Source organism: Balaenoptera physalus, assembly GCF_965194825.1.
Source record: "Balaenoptera physalus genome assembly, chromosome: 2".
In the NCBI taxonomy this organism is placed as follows: Eukaryota; Metazoa; Chordata; class Mammalia; order Artiodactyla; family Balaenopteridae; genus Balaenoptera; species Balaenoptera physalus.
In genome coordinates, this window is record NC_138883.1 from 79,332,871 (window position 1) to 79,350,289 (window position 17,419).

Here is a 17,419-nt window from a genome sequence, read left to right on the forward strand (position 1 = left end):
AAATAGGTAACAACTAGGGAAGCAACCATAGTTGTTATTATAGAATAAGAAATGGTTGATGAGAAAAAAGTTTAGAATAACTATCTAATAGGATGCAGTAAAGGACTGAGCTAGGCATGCTAAAAATAGTAAAATCTAAAAATTTCATTCCTTTAAGATTGCATACCAAATATTAAATGCAAACTGTGGTCATTCCAAAGATATCCTAACAAGAGATTAACCTGATATTAATGGCTGAATTGTATTTAAAAATTTTGAAATTTTCTCTTAAGTAAGAGTATAAATCAGTGTTGCATTTCTACTTAAATTTGACTGAAAATGAGTTCTGCAGAATCAGGTATATTATCCCCAACATCTAGCACAGCAGGTATTCCATAAATGCTTATTAATTAGTAGACAACGCACAAGTCAACATACTTTCAGTATGGTGAATTCACCTTGTTTCTTCTTTTTCTGCTTAACTATAGAGCCTCCAATAACCTGTCATTAAATGAGGAAAAAGCAATAAAATATCTGCTTTATTTGCCTGTCTTTTATATAACTAAAAGAAATAACACAGTAAGAACTGTTTTAAGTAAAAACCGTGCTAAGCATTTTATCTGCATAAGCTCATTTGATCTTCACAAATTAATTGGCAGTTACTGTTATTATCTCTCTTTTAGACATTAGTGCACTGAAACTTGGAGGTCAAGTCACTCACTCAAGGTCATGCAGGTAGTACAAGGCAGACCTGGGACTCAAGTGTAGCGCTGTATGATGTCAAAGCCCATGCAGTCTTAACTACTAAGTCATATTACCTTTCATTTCCACTGTAATTTTTCTCATCTTTGACTCTGATTATCTCCCCCACACTCCCCAACCCAACCCAACCCAACAATGGATATGAAACATTTCTATACAACATTTAGTAAAGTTTTTGAATAATGTGAAATAGGTTGTCCAAAGTTCTAAAGAAGGATGCAAACTTTAGTGTGGTAGATAGAACTTGGGCTTTGGAGCAAGCAAGACCTGGGTTATGTGCCTTTGGATAAGTTACCCTGTGAAACCAGTTTTCTTATCTGTAAAATGACAATTATGATATCTACATTACATGGTCCTTGAGAGGACGATAGCTAATGTATAAGAAGTGCACAATATATAAATAGTAACTGTTATTTAATATGATACCACAGACAAAGCACATGTTTTGATAGTATATGGATTTGTTTTCTATATATACTTGGTAGCTTAATTACTCAAGAATTATGGTAGTAACTTTTTCCTTTGACTTGGGCTCTCACTCTGTCTTCATAGTCAATGCTGTTGGTTTACCCATATGGATGAATTTATTGCTTCCTATAATAGTCTGAGAAAGTATTAATAATTTAATACTAGTGAAAAGGTTTGATTTAATGAGTTCTTAAATCATAGCAAATTCTATCAAGGTTTACATTTATATGTAGCATAAAGCTAATTGTGGTCATTCATTTATTTATTCAGTATATTTTTACTGAATGCCTGTATGTGCCAGGCACTAACTGTTGGTTGGGGATACAATAAAAATATATCACCCTACTCTGAAGGAGTCCCAGTCTAGTGAGAAGACCACTAGAGGGTCACTGAATCACTGGGAAGACCCATCAAAATGTATCACAGCAATTTAATAAAGAGACAACAAGTTGAGGCAGTGGCAGTGGGTTGAAGTACTTATATCTATTGATGCTATTCAGTAACTAGAACTGATGGAATGTGATGCTTGATGAGACACATATTTGGAGAGGGCAGAGTGTAAAGGGGGGAATCTAGGCTGACTCATGGGTTTCTAATTTGATAAGCTGTAAAAGTGATGTGCTAAACAAAAATACTTTCTCCTTAAAATCTAACTCATGGAATCATCAGTGATATTTCATTCAATAATAGAACAATGTAAGGGAGAATGATGTTAAATTTAAGTGGAAGAGGATAAATAGAAAAAATAAAGTGCTAGCAAATGCAACTAGTTATATCATCACTATATAAGTTAGGTGTAATGATTTACGATGATAAAAATCACTGGGACTATAGGTAGAAATTTTAGATTACTGGTTCATGAATAACCTTGAATTTTTATTTCTCTTTTGTTCTGTAGCAAATATCCAATATCTATGGCAGCACCAGTGCATTTAAAAAGCATACCAATGTCCTCATTAAGGTGAGACTCAAATGTGGTTCTAACCTTCAACTTTGAGACTGGTGCCCCAGAGGCATTTCAGCACCTGTGTGTCCAACTTGTTTCAACTTGCTGCAGTCACTTAGCAGGAGAAAAGTCTATATCGCAAAGGATTATAATCATTGAACTGGTTTGGTCTTTAAAAAAGCTATTTAGAGTTTCAAGTGCAAGCTGCTTGCTGAACAAAAATCTTCAGACACAATCAACCACAGGATTTCAACTGGACCTCAAGCATTTCACAAAGAAATGATATATCATTTGTCCAAAGAGAATAGAACACCTGTTTCTAAGAGTGATTTAAGTCAATAAGTAATAAACTAAATCTTTGTTATGAATGCTTTCTCGTGTCTAAATGACTGTTGCCCTTTTGGAGGGCAAAGTGTACAAAAGATTCAGTGACCTTCTGACTTGACAGTCAAATGACTACCATTATGTTCAGTCAATATAAATAAGCGCGGTTGACAATGTGCTAATTGGCCATCTCTGGGCAGCTAAGTGTACTTTTGACCTTAATGAGAACCTGATCAATTAATACTTAAGGCAATAAAGACCTCTTGCTGATTAAATTGGACAGAAATTATCTTTTTTTTTAAACAGGCTTAGAGCTGCAAAGTGACAAACTTTTAATTTAACATATGAAAATCCTTTCCTTTAATACCCCCCTTATTTAGCTAACACGGTGAAACTGAACTATGAAATGTGACATCTTTGATTCAACTATTTATGTTTAAAAGTCTTAAAACAAACTGTAATTCAGATACTAAAATGAGAACTTCTCATGTGTATCTGAATTATATATTAATCAACTGAATATGGTCAGAGTTGAAAGAATATACATGTTTTCCTAAAACCTTTTGGTACATATTAAAATTATAAAGAAAATAATGAAATTTGATAGAATCATTTTTCAGTTTGGGACTCTTTTTCTGGGAACTACAAGATGATAGTAGCTAGCATTCCAGGGGCATAGTTTCCTTTTTAATTAAAAAGAAAAATGCTACTATTGGCTTTTATGAAGATATGGGAATGCTATTAAAAGAAAAAGTTCTTTACATTACAACAGAATTTGCCACTTTTAAGTCACAAAGTGGAGACTTCTCTTCTGTAATTTGATCGATATAAAGCAGCATCTCTTTATGTGCTCTGTAGACTAGGTAAACAGTCTCCGTGCTGAAATATGGCCATAATTTGTAGACGCATCCAGAATTACTATCTGTTTACAATGTATAATATCTGAGTTGGCAAAGGGACAAGTTCATCATTTTAGGTTAAAAATTTATCATTTGGCCACAATGACTAAAAATTTACAGTTCCTCTCCTTTAACATTCTTCTCCTCTGAGAGCATGTTTTCCTGTTTAAAGCTTTGAAACTCCTTTGGCTCATATGATATATTTGAAAATGCATATAATTTATATAGGAGAGGAAATATGGTTCCTTTAAAAGATACTTAAAAAGCAACAGCTGTTTATCTGCAATAACTGTTTCATGGGGGTTTTAATACAGATAAATATGCAAATATGTCATACTATTTTTAATACACTAGTTTTACACAGTGTAGTGACTCAGAATAGAGCAAACATTCTGTGTATTTAGATTCATAGTGAGAAATATGTACCATTCAAAACTGTTGTTATTGTCATATTGTAGCGAGTAATAAAAATGTATGTCTTGGGATAGTAAATAAAATAGTGCTAAATCATAACAAGGACACTGACAAAGTCCAGCACAGTAGTCGCGCAGATTACACTACCATGTCATCAGTACTGTTTCAAAAACTACAAAGCACTGCTCATTTTTCTCTACTGATGAGATGACATACAGTTAACATCTAGTTGTATTTCTCAAAATGTATTAACGAGTTGTATTTCGCAGACAATATTAACTAGCTGTACTCCTCAAACAATATTAACTAGTTAATATCTAGTTGTATTTCTCAAACAATAAGGCAGTTTAATCTAGACTGGTCTTTGAAGACAGGGCCGACTGGGATTCAAAATTTAGATGAGTAATTCAGGTCATTAAATCAAGTTACCTATTCTGTACAGAAACATATGAGAAATCCATGATGGAGTTAAATTAAATCCCACAGGCTTATTTTGACCTTTCTATGCTAAGCTTTCTCCTAATATTAACCACAATGACTTTTCCCCCATATTTATTATGAAAAATGCCAAACAGCGCAAAGTAGAGTTATATAGTGAACATCCATATACATCACCACTATTAGCATTTCACTACAGCTGCTGTATCATATATCTTTCCATCTACCACCAACTGTTTTTCTTTTAGATTGACTGCTTGTATTTTTTAAAAATAGACTTTATTTTTGGGAGGCAGTTGTAGATTTACAAAAGAATTGTGCAGAAAGTGCACAGTTCCCACATCTCCCCCTCAAGCCCTCCTCCTTAGTTTCCACTATTAACATTTTGGATTAGTGTGTTACACTTGTTACAATTGATGAACCAATATTGATATATTATTATTAACCAATGTCTATAGTTTAGTGTTCACTCTTGGTGGTGTACATTCTATGGGTTTTGACAAATGTAAAATGACATGTACCCACCATTACAGTATCTTACAGAGTAGTTTCACTGCCCTAAAAATCCCCTGTGCTCCACCTATTCATCTCTTCCTCCCTAGGAACTCCTGGAAACCACTGATCTTTTTACTTTGAGGTTTTGCCTTTTCCAGACTGTCATATAGTTGGAATCACACAGTATGTAGCCTTTTCAGATTGGTTTTTTTCACTTAGTAATACGCATTTAAAGTTGATCAATGTCTTTCCGTGGCTTGATAGCTCATTTCTTTTTTTTTTAGTTTTTATTTTATTTATTTTTGGCTGCATTGGGTCTTCGTTGCTGCGCGCGGGCTTTCTCTAGTTGCGGCGAGCAGGGGCTACTCTTCGTTGCGGTGTGTGGGCTTCTCACTGAGGTGGCTTCTCTTGTTGCAGAGCATGGGCTCTAGGTGGGCGGGCTTCAGTAGTTGTGGCGTGTGGGCTCAGTAGTTGTGGCCTGTGGGCTCAGTAGTTGTGGCTCGTGGGCTCTAGAGCGCAGGCTCAGTAGTTGTGGTGCATGGGCTTAGTTGCTCCGTGGCATGTGGGCTCTTCCCGCCCGAACCCGTGTCCCCTGCATTGGCAGGCGGATTCTTAACCACTGCACCACCAGGGAAGCCCTCGTTTCTTTTTAGTGCTGAAAAATATTCACCTAAGGACATTTTGGTGGCTTCTAATTTTTAGCAATGACGAATGAAGTGGCTATAAACATCCATGTGCAGGTTTCTGTGTGGATGTAAATTTTCAACTCATTTGGGTAAATGCTAAGGAGCATGATTGCTGGATTATATGGTAAGAGTACATTTAATTTTTTAAGAAACTGCCAAACTATTTTCTGAAGTGGCTGTACCATTTTGCATTCCCATGAATAATAAATGAGAATTCCTGTTGTTCCACATCTGCACGAGCATTTGGTGTTGGTGTTTTGGATTTAGTTATTCTGATAGTTGTGTAGTGGATTTAATTTATTTTTAAAGCAAATTTTTATCTTGGAATAATTTTATATTTAGAGAAAAGTTGCAAAGATAATACAGAGACTTCCTGTATATACCTCACCCAGTCTTTCCCAATGTTAACACCTTAAATTACCAGGTACATTCATCAAAATGAAGATACCAACATTGATACACTGATAGCAAGTAAACTCCAGACTTTATTCAGATTTTATCAGTCTTTCCATCATTGTCACCCTTTTGTTGCAAGATTCATACAGGATTGCATTCAGTTCATCATATCTCCTTAATCACCTCTAGTCTGTGATAGTTTCTCAGTCTTTTCTAGTTTTCTATAACCTTGACAGCTCTGAGGAGTATGGGTCATTTTGTGCAATTCCTCTCAATTTGGGTTTAACTGATGTTTACCTGGGATTAGACTGAAGTTATGAGTTTTGAGGAAGAATACCACACAGGTGAAGTGTCCTTCTCATTACATCATACAATGGGGGTACATGCAATGAACATAACTTATCAGTGGTGATATTCCTTGATCTTCTGATTAAGGTAGTGTTTGCCAGATTTCTTCACTGTAAAGTCACTATTCCTCCCTTTTCATACTCTGTTCTTTGGAAGGGAGTTACTAAGACCAGTGCATACTTGAGGGTTGGGAATTATTTATATCAGTATGGACTCATGTATATTTATTTTTATACTTTGGACTTTGTTACTAAATTTTTTTTCCAGCTTTGATCATTGGAGGCTTGTTCGGGATGGCTCCCCGTCTACTTGATATGTCCCCATCCTGTTGTTTTTTGAGCACTTTCTTACTTTCTGACATTATAAGACTCTCCAGGCTCATCTTGTATCCTCCCTGTTTCAGCTATAGAGTCAGCCATTTCTTCAAGGAGTCCTGGTTCTTCTTATTTGGGAGTGGTATTTAGAAAGCAAGATCCAGATGCCAGTGTGCTCACTGCCATGGCAGTGCTACCACAATGATTTTTTTAAACTTGATAATCACTAAGAATGTGACATGAAGAAGCACTCTTTGAAAATTCAACTTTTCTTAAACATTTGAGAAAAGAAAAAAAAGTACCATTAATTGTTCCATTTTATCCAATGTCTTAGAAAAAACTATACTACTTTCAATAATATTTTTATTTGTGATTTTACTCAGCCCTATTTGGACCTTTATAAAAATAATTTATTTAAAAAATGACAGAAACATCAGAAATAGTTGTAAATGATCATATATCCATTCAGTTTTATTAGTGTAGTGTTGTAGTCATTATTTTGTTTTTTTAACTAAAAAAACACTACGGTCTTTTGGTATAATTATCTGTACTTCTTTGTTTAAATAATTAATTAATTAATTTTTGGCTGCATTGGGTCTTCGTTGCTGCGTGCGGACTTTCTCTAGTTGTCGCGAGTGGAGGCTATTCTTCGTTGCGGTGCACGGGCTTCTTATTGCGGTGGCTTCTCTTGTTGTGGAGCATGGGCTCTAGGCACACAGGCTTCAGTAGTTGTGGCTCGCGGGCTCTAGAGCGCAGGCTCAGTAGTTGTGGTGCACGGGCTTAGCTGTTCATGGCATGTTGGATCTTCCCAGACCAGGGCTGGAACCCGTGTCCTCTGCATTGGCAGGCGGATTCTTAACCACTGCACCACCAGGGAAGTCCCGTGTACTTCTCTACTTAAACTTCTGAATACATTTCCTTAGTCTTTACCTACATAAGGTAACCAAAATGAATTCATTTACTAGTTACCTGACATTTGGGAGTGGTAATGGAGGATGATTCCTATATATCGATACATTAAAAAACATACAGGAAAGTGTAGCATAATTATAGTTGTATGGATAGCCCTATCCATACCAGTCAAATGGTATATCATCAAAATGGTCTTGTGTTTTGAGGAAAGAAAACTATACTGGGAATTAAGAAATGTGGAATATTCCCTGTGTAGATGTATGTATGTTTAACCATGCTTCCTAAGAAAAAAAATTAAACACTGAAGAAATATATATGAAGGAAAACTCAAATTCCCTGAAATCCCACTACTCAGAGATAACCACTTTCAATCTTTTAGACCATTCCAATGTCCATTTAGACCTTTTTTTATTTATATACACCCACATTGGGCAATACACCAAGACAACTTAAATATAAACATAAATGTATATGTAACCTTATGTGAGTGGGACCACATGGTATTTGCTCTTCTGCTGCTTTATTTATTGATAAGGATGGAGATCTGTCCTTATCAATAAATGTAGATATACACATATACCAGCCATTCTAATGCTGTATAATATCCCAGGGAACTATTATGCTATAATTCATTTATTAGCTTTCCTATTGCTGGATATTTAAATTGTATCCAAAGTATTGTTGTTATAAAATATATGGAGATCAACATCCTTGTTGTCAGAGTATAACCTTAGGATAAACTTCTAGGAGGAGGATCACAAGGTAAAAAGATATGAACACTTTAATCATGGATAAATATTGTTAAACTGTCCTTCGAAAAGGGTGATAAATGTACACTCTCATCAGGAGAATATTCTCTTAAAATCTTCTTGCTATCTTTGTTTCTGAGTTTAAAACACCATATGGTTAAGTGAGGATTTCTTACTTGTCCTGCATCAGAAGTCTTTCCTCAATTCTGAAACCTCCTCACTCATGATCTCTTTGAGTACTGATTTTACCTTATTTCCCCTATTCTCTTTTTCCAGAGCATAACTGGACATGTTAGACCCCTCTTTCTATCTTTCATGTTTTTAACCCCTGCCTCATATTATCCATGACTATGTCTTGCTGTGCTGCATATGGGATAACTGCTTCAGCTCTATATTCAATTTACTCTGTCTCTCTTTCAGCTGTGTCTAATCTTCTGCTTAATTCATTCCCAGAATTTTAAATTTTAATGATTATAGTTTTTATTTCTAAATGTTCAGTTTTTTTTTTCTTTCAAACATTCGCCCACTTTTAGTAGTCTCTTGTTTTTTCCGAATACTTCATATTATGTATCCAACAATAATGTATCCAAAAAAGCTCCTAGGGTTCTAATTCTGTTGTTATCTTTTTTTTTTGTATTTATTTTTTGTTTGTTCATTTTTTGTCCTGATGACTCTTGATGACTCTTCTCTGTAGTAGTCTGTTTTTTGATGCATTCTGTTGTTTTGGATGGTGAACTAATGTTTGGCATGGCTTTATCTGTGCAATGCCTGCAAAGCCTGGGTTCAGTGTGCATTTCTTCAGAGGAATTTCTATCTGATTCTGCCAGTTGCTCCACATTACCAGTTTACTAACTTGGGACTACTTGAAACTAATTTATCTGCTTGGGGTCTCCAGGACCTCACTGATCATGCAATTTCAAGTCCAAATTCGTTTCAGGGAAAACCTGTGTGTTTGAATTCGCAGGGGAATGTATTTTGTTTTCTACTTAGAGCCTAAGCCAAGACACACAAGTTTCCTGTTGTCTCCTTTTTCTGGTGAGCATATTTTCCCAGATCATCCTTTCAGAAATTACAGCCCTCCAAGGATGCTGGTTTATAGAGAGGCCTCAGATCCTACTCTTCATTTTATGCAGCTCCAAAGCACCATTTTCTGTCCTAAATGGCCATTCAAACACAAGCATTTTGGTCACTATGCTTAGCAAATAATTCTCATCATTTCAGGTTCAGCTTACCAATTTCTTTTCCATTTGTTCCCTTAGAGATTTATTTTACTTTCTTATGAGATCAGTCACAGAATTTAAGGGATATTTTTGTCTGTTTTTTAAAAAAAAAATCCACTATTTTTAGTTGTATGTTTTGGGATATTTTTCAGACTACCTAGGGTTGCAAGAAACTCAGGATATACAAAGTGCGGATTTCAGATAAATAAGGAATACTCTTTTAGTATAAGTGTATCCCAAATAGCACATGAGCCATACTTATACTAAGAGTATTCCTTGTTTATCTGAAATTTAAATTTGACTGGGCATTCTGTTTTTTTTTTTTTTTTTTTACTATATCTGGCAGCTCTAGAATTTAATCCATCATATTGTCAGAAATGGAAGTCTGGGTTATGTTTTAAGTACGATTGTGAGAAATCAGACATGGGTGACACATTTACTAAGTCATTACACGTTTGAGAATATAATTTTTCCTCAAATATATCCATTTGGCTGACAGTCATAGTTTTAACCTGAAAATTCTATAGACAATGTTCCAGCATCTTCACATTTGTAATTTGAAAAAATCTGAGTCCCTAAGTCTCCATCCCCCTTTTAAGTGATCTTCTAAATGCATTTTTTATCCTTGCAGTTTAATAACTTAAAATATGTCTTGATATTGGCCATTCTTTATAAGCATTTTCTAAAACAAATTGAACCTTTTTGATCTATAGTTTCAAGGTATTTTTTTTTTCACTCATGGAGACTTTTCTTTATATTTTTGAAGGTTTCATTTATTCTGTCCCCCCAGCATATAATAACCACATGTTAGCTTTCCACTTTTCTTCATATCTATTGATACTTTGGTATTTTTGAGTGCTTGACTCGTTATGACTTCTTATTTTTGTGTGACTTTTCACAATCCTGTCCTCAATCCTGTCTGGGTTTTCTACATTGCTGAGTCTCTTTGCTTTTTTAAATACATTAATTTTTTTTTCTTGTGTTGTTACTTTCCTCCCAATTTCTTTCTTTTGTTCTATGACCTTCTTTTTCACCTTATTCCTTGTCTTATCCCATATTTGATCTATTACTTCATAAAGTCCAAGTTCTCAATTTTCTTGAGTGTGCAAAGCAGTTGCAAGATTTTTATACTATTTTTGAACTGCATTTTCTTCCAAACTATCATCTCTATCTGAATTTTATATGTTGTAATTCATTGCTTCCTTTTTTTTTCTTTTTGGTGGGAGTAAAATTTATTTGATAGCTCTCATTTCTGAGTGGGCCATTTTATCCAACCCTCTCTCATTCCAGAATAGTGTGGTTGTATTCCCCAAGCTTTTTCTTTTTTGAATGCCTAGGTGCTCGGTAAATTCTTTGTTAGCATATATGCAGTGGCCATATACCAATGTTCAGTATTATTTGTTTTGTGTCTCAGATATCAGAGGGGATGGGAGGAAGAGTGAGGGAATTCTGTTTTTGATAGCCTTTCCTTCTTTCTCCTTATACATTAGTGGAGTTTGGAGGTGGGTAAATACTATGGGCTTCACTTTGTTTTCCTATGTAATTTAGATATTTTCCTGTGTGGTCTGTATGGATGAACAACACATTTTTTTCCACTGCCTCCCTGACTTTGTTGGCTGCTGTTTGCTGGTCTTGACCAAGCCAACTGCTCCGTAGAGATTATTCCCCATTTCACTCCTTCTCTCCTTCGGACCGAGAACAGAAATGACCAAACTCAGTGGCTCTTCAAGTCAGGGTTCCAGCTTATTTTATTGAAATAATAAGGGACTGGTACTCCTAAAGGGAATAGTCAACATATTTTTATTTGCCCTATTTTTACCCCTAATTTCTATCCCTCTAAATTTAGGATAAAATTGGAAGGGTATCAGTGAGTTTTCTAAAAACAATTTTATTCTCATATTATCTCCTCATTACACTACTCTCTAGAAGAGGAACTCTGTGTAGAAAGATCTTATTCTAATTTGACTTAAATTGTTCCGTATTCGGATCATGCATTTTTATCCTTCCCTAGTTATAGCGCTGGTCATACAATTTTTTGTTTTTGCTTCTTTTGTTAATTTTTGGTAAGTTCTACAGAAACAAATTTTGTGAAACTACTCTTATGTTGCTTGCCATTTTTCCTCTTGTGGTCCATTAAAAAAAGCTATACCCTTGGGAAAGTCATTTTACTTCTTTAGGTCTCAACTTGTAAAATGAAGGGGTAGCCAACTGACTTATGGGGTCTTGTACATTTCCATGGAGACATGAATCATTAGAGTATGTTCACTATGATGTCAATGTACAGAAAGAGCTGAACAACAAATCTAGCACTCTGTACCTTAACTATTCCATATACAAAGATTAATTTACTCCATTGTTAGTATTCCTATTTATGACTTCAAGTTTCCTTGTCTCAAAATTGGCCTTAGATATGTGCACAGACAGTTCATCTGCAGTAACAGGAGGAAGTCAGATATAAATAGAATATTAAATGTGGAGCAGGAGGGTGTGGGAATTTTCCTCTGATTGCTTCCATTATCTCTGTGAATTAAGATCATCATCAAAGAGTCAAGAGGATGAAGAAATTGTTGGAGGTCTGGGATGAGAGGAGAAATTGTGAACTAGTCATCAAGGAGTTGACAGAGAGTGAATGGATTAGAGAATACAGTAAGATTTCTGGGTTAGCAGAAAGTGCTCAGTAATGGTAAATGCTCACAGATTTAAAGTATACCAGTCAGCATGACTGTGGTTTTTCTTTAGCTATGTTTACAGATGCCCAGGGGCAGGTAAAGAGTGGGCAGTGAACTGGATTACACCAGGGCTGGGATTTGTCAGGTGAGTGTAATGGGGGTGGGGAAAGCACAAGGAAGATGGGGGTAAGTGCATGGAGTGATCACAAAGATGGGCCATTACATCTATCCAGGGAAACAAAGGAAGGACAGCAGGGAGCTATGAAGGAAGGACAAGGAGGGACTGAGAAGAATTAAGAGATGTAGGATTAATGATTATAAGTCCTACAGTGGATTAGAATCCTACAGGTAGTGGATTAGAATACTACAGGTAGTGAACTGGAAAGAGAGGAGGGGCAATCAGAGTGTTAGATGCTTGAAATGAGACTATGGAGGGTTTGCTGTTTTTGGTAAAATGACAAGGCTCAGTGCATAACCATGAGATTTAGTGTCTGTCAATGAAGAAGAGCAGGTAGGTACTGGAAGGACTATCTTGTCTACCTTGGAAAGATATTGTAGTCACCAAGACTTGACAGAGAAACTGGAGTCAAAATATGTAAGGAATGAGGGGAAATAATCTGAGGGTCTGCAGATGACTAAAATAAGAACTTCTGTATAGATCAGTGGAACAGAATAGAAAGCCCAGAAATAAACCCATGCACCAATGGTCAATTAATCTATGACAAAGGAGGCAGGAACATACAATGGAGAAAAGACAGTCTCTTCAACAAGTGGTGTTGGGAAAGTTGGAGAGTTACATGTAAATCAATGAAATTAGAACATGCCCTCACACCATATACATACACATAAAATAAACACACACCATATACACACATAAAATAAACTCAAAATGGTTTAAAGGCCTAAATGTTTGACATGACACCATAAAACTCCTAGAAGAGAACATAGGTGAAATATTCTTTGATCCAAATCATAGCAATATTTTCTCAGATCAGTCTCCCAAGGCAAAAGAAATAAAAGCAAAAATAAACATATGGGACCTAATCAAACTTAAATGTTTTTGCACAGCAAAGGAGCGTATCAACAAAATGAAAGGAGAACCTACTGAATGGGAGAAAATGTTTGTAAATGATGCAACAAATAAGGGGTTAGTATCCAAAATATACAAACAGCAGATACAACTCAATACCAAAAAAACAAACAACCCAATCAAAAAATGGGCAGAAGACCTAAATAGACATCTTTCCAAAGAAGACATACAGATGGCCAACAGGCACATGAAAAGATGCTCAACATCGCTAATTATTAGAGAAATGCAAATCAAAACCACAATGAGGTATCACCACACACTGGTCAGAATGGCTATCATCAAATGCCTATAAATAATAAATGCTGGGCTTCCCTGGTGGCGCAGTGGTTGAGAATCTGCCTGCCAATGCAGGGGACACGGGTTCGAGCCCTGGTCTGGGAAGATCCCACATGCCACGGAGCAACTGGGCCCGTGAGCCACAATTACTGAGCCTGCGCGTCTGGAGCCTGTGCTCCGCAACAAGAGAGACCGTGATGGTGAGAGGCCCGCGCACCGCGATGAAGAGTGGTCCCCACTTGCTGCAACTAGAGAAAGCCCTCACACAGAAACGAAGACTCAACACAGTCATAAATAAATAAATAAAAGAACGTGAATTTCTTAAAAACATAATAATAATAAATGCTGAAGAGGGTGTGAAGTAAAGGGAACCCTCATACCCTGTTGGCAGGAACGTAAATTGGTGCAGCCACTATGGAAAACAGTATGGAGGTTCCTTAAAGAACTAAAAATAGAGCTACCATATGATCCAGCAATCCCACTCCTGTGTCTATATCTGGAAAAAGCGAAAACTCTCACTTGAAAAGATACGTGCACCTCAATGTTCATAGCAGCACTATTTCCAATAGCCAAGACATGGAAGCAACCCAAGTACCCATCAACAGATGATTGACCTTAGAAGATGTGGTTTATATATATAATATATACAATGGAATATTGCCCAGCCATAATAAAGAATGAAATATTGCCATGTGCAGTAAAATGGATGTTTCGCTTAGTGAAATAAGTTAGTCAGGGAAAGACAAATACTGTATGATACCACTTATATGTGGAATCTAAAAAATAATACAAATGAACCTATATACAAAACAGAAACAGACTCACAGACATAGGAAACAAACTTATGGTTACCAAAGGGAAGAGGGGAGAGGAGAGGAACAAATTAGGAGTATGGGATTAACAGATACAAACTATTATACATAAAATAGATAAGCAACAAGGATTTACTGTATAGCACAGGGAATTATACCCAATATCTTATAATAACCTATAGTGGAATATAATCTGCAAAAAAACACCTGAATCACTATGCTGTACACCTGAAACTAATGCAATATTGTAAATCAACTATACTTCAATAAAAAAATAAAAATAAATAAAATAAGAACTTCTGCAACATTTTCCTTCTATCAGATTTGCAAATACGAAACGTATCGATAGGTTCCAGTATTGGCCAAGTGTGGGAAGAGTATGGTACAACATCTTCATAGGCAGTCTGGCAATATTTGCTTTGATTCTCGTACTTTCACTCAGCAATTTCATTATGGGGAATTTATCCTACTTAAATAGTTGTACAAGAATGTAAAGACATTTGTTCAAGAGTGTTCAACTGCAGAAGTGTTTACAATAGAAAAGAACTGTAAATAACCTAGATGTCCATCAACAGACAATTGGTGAAATAAATTATCATACACTCATCAATGAAATATCATGCAACCATGAAAAAGAATGAAGGGGGTGGTGTATGTAAAGATATGAGATAGTGCCCATGGTATCTCATTAAGTGTGTGGGTGGGGTAAGGTATAAAATGGTATGTATGCACAAGGTAAGTTCTTTTTGTTGTTAAAAATTTTTTGTTTAAATTCCTGGATTTTAAAAGCTTCTACAGGTTCTAAAATTTAAAAAGTAAAGATATTTTAGTACAAAATCAATAAAAGATAAAGACATTGGCTAAAATGAACAATTATGATTTCATTAGGGTTTTGTGGAATACTCAAGTGACTTGGGAGCAGAGTTGAAGAATGAAGACCATTGGAATTTGAAGTTCATCTCCAGCTGAACACCAACTGCCCTTAGAGACAGACACAGAGGACTCATGCGTGGGTCTGGCCATAGGTCCACCCTAACTGCACCCACCTCTCCCCACATCACTCACCATGTTCCAGGCACTGTTTTTTCCCCTGTTTTCTAATAATACCAAATTTATTCCTACTTCTTGCCTTTGTGCTATTTCCACTGCCTTTAATGCTCTTAGAGATCTTTGCATGGTTGGCTTCTTCTTATCAATCAAGTCTCAGCTCAAATATCACCTTTTCAGATAAATGCTCCACTTACCTGACCTCAAATTCATTCCCTTTTATTTTCTTCATAGTATTTATCACTCTCTAAAGATATCTTATTGCCTATTTGTAATTGTCTGTAACCCCCTGCTGACAGTAGGTACCTACTATGTTTTGTTCACCACTATACTTCTAGTATTCAGAATAGTACTTGGTGCATAATAGGTGTTTAATATTTATTGAGTGAATAAATGATGGAACAGTTAAGAGATAGTCATATGTCTAATTGACTAAGCCTCATTCTTCTGTCTTGGCCCAGACTGGGCCTATAGGAAATTCCAGGGATATCCATTTCAAAAGCTGTATTTAATTGCAAACCTCTATTCCAACTGAGTAAATATGGTAGGAAGGCTTGTTTTCTTGTTTGCAGGGGTAGGGTGATGAGGTGATGGTGGTGGTAGTGATCATAGAGGTGGTATATCCCATGCTTCACATACCATAGCCTAACTTCTGGGAATTTTCTGTCTCTCCTTCCACTCAACCCAATTCTGCTAATTCCAACTGGGTTCACAACTTGGCTGAAACACTGTCATGTCTATAGCTTGAAATTACTTAGGCTCAGATCACAGCAAATTCAAATTTACAGTAAAAACAAGAGACCAGTGGCTATTTATTACTTTCTTTCCTAGCAGGTACTTTCCTCTTCTTCCTTTCTAATATTATTCTGAACCTCCAAACTATGACATTTGAATAATATTGACTCAACTAATGAACTGAAGCTAAATTTAGGAATGGGCATGTAACATTGGCTTAAGCCCATGAATCCATTACATTTCTATGGCCTTATCAATTGGAATAGAATTGAACATGTGATCTACACTGGATCAATGCAAGTAATCCAGTATTTTTGATGTGAAAAAGAGATATGGATTCCCTCATTTCTACCTGTGCTTCGTGTATGGAGATATAAAGCTTGGAACTGCAACGGCAATGAGGAGAGAGATAGGAGCTGCTAGGAGATCCCATCAGGATGGAGTAAACCCAGAGAAAGTAGAGTTAAGAGATGGAACCTGATGATATTGTGTGAATATGGGATCAAGCTACATCTGGAGTGAGATCTATTCATTTCTATATCCTGAAGTCAAAATACTCTTAATGGACATCAAGGAAAACATAGATCTTAAGTTGGGTTCTATTTCCATGTCTGGTATCTGGGGTACAACCTGTTGCAATGTCAATGCTCTGCCCAGAAACCTTTTTACTGTTTTTGTTTCTGTGCACTCACCCTTTGGTGTAATAGCCACATCCTCTTGGGTTGCTAGAGCCACTTGGCCCACAAGTATCAGAGACTGTGTAGTCCAGGGGTAGGGATGTCTACTTCCCTTGCCTCGGTTGGGACAACTCTGTGGCATAATGTGTACTCCAGAGTTCCCCTGAGGCTGCACTATGCCAGCCTTCCTTCTGTTTCCTGTCTGTGCTTCCCTCATAGATCACTTGCATACAAATTTTCATCTAAGGGTCTGGTCTAAGACACCTCAATGTGTGTGCCAGTGTCAATCATTGGCAGAAAGGGTGCAATAAGAATATTAGAACCATGATAAGAGAAGTTTTTCTTTTGCCTAATTTGAATTGGTTCCAGAGAGAACAGAGAGAGCCTGACTGCAAGACAATTCCACAGACTTTTATCAAAAATTCAATGTTGAGTGTGTGTATGTCCCAGAATATACAATGTTTTAAAACTTCAAATTTGTAAAACACTGATAAGATTTTAGCTTTTTTAAAATAAAGAATTATTTCTTAAATACTTGAATTCTTATGTACCAAGGTCAGTGCTTACAGCATGATTCTTTCCCACAGTGTGCTGTACTCACCGTGGGGGATTTGCTGTCTGAGTTGTAGGAAAATATACTGCTGTTGCAAGATATTCAACTTAGAAATTACTGACTGTGCCTTCAAAATTTAATTTGTGTTATGAATATTTTCTTAGTGAAAAAAGAAATAACCAGAAAACCCCCTGTGACTAATAGTTTACT

General features: G+C 36.2%; 1 protein-coding gene across 1 annotated transcript in view; it reads right to left on the bottom strand.

Annotated features, from left to right (window-relative positions):
• Nucleotides 1–17,419, bottom strand: part of DPH6 (diphthamine biosynthesis 6) — a 306,643-nt gene that overhangs the window by 19,365 nt on the left and 269,859 nt on the right. The window contains exon 12 of the mRNA XM_082452408.1: nucleotides 418–480. Within this exon, the coding sequence (XP_082308534.1) occupies nucleotides 418–480 (63 nt within the window). The remainder of the gene's footprint in view (nucleotides 1–417; nucleotides 481–17,419) is intronic.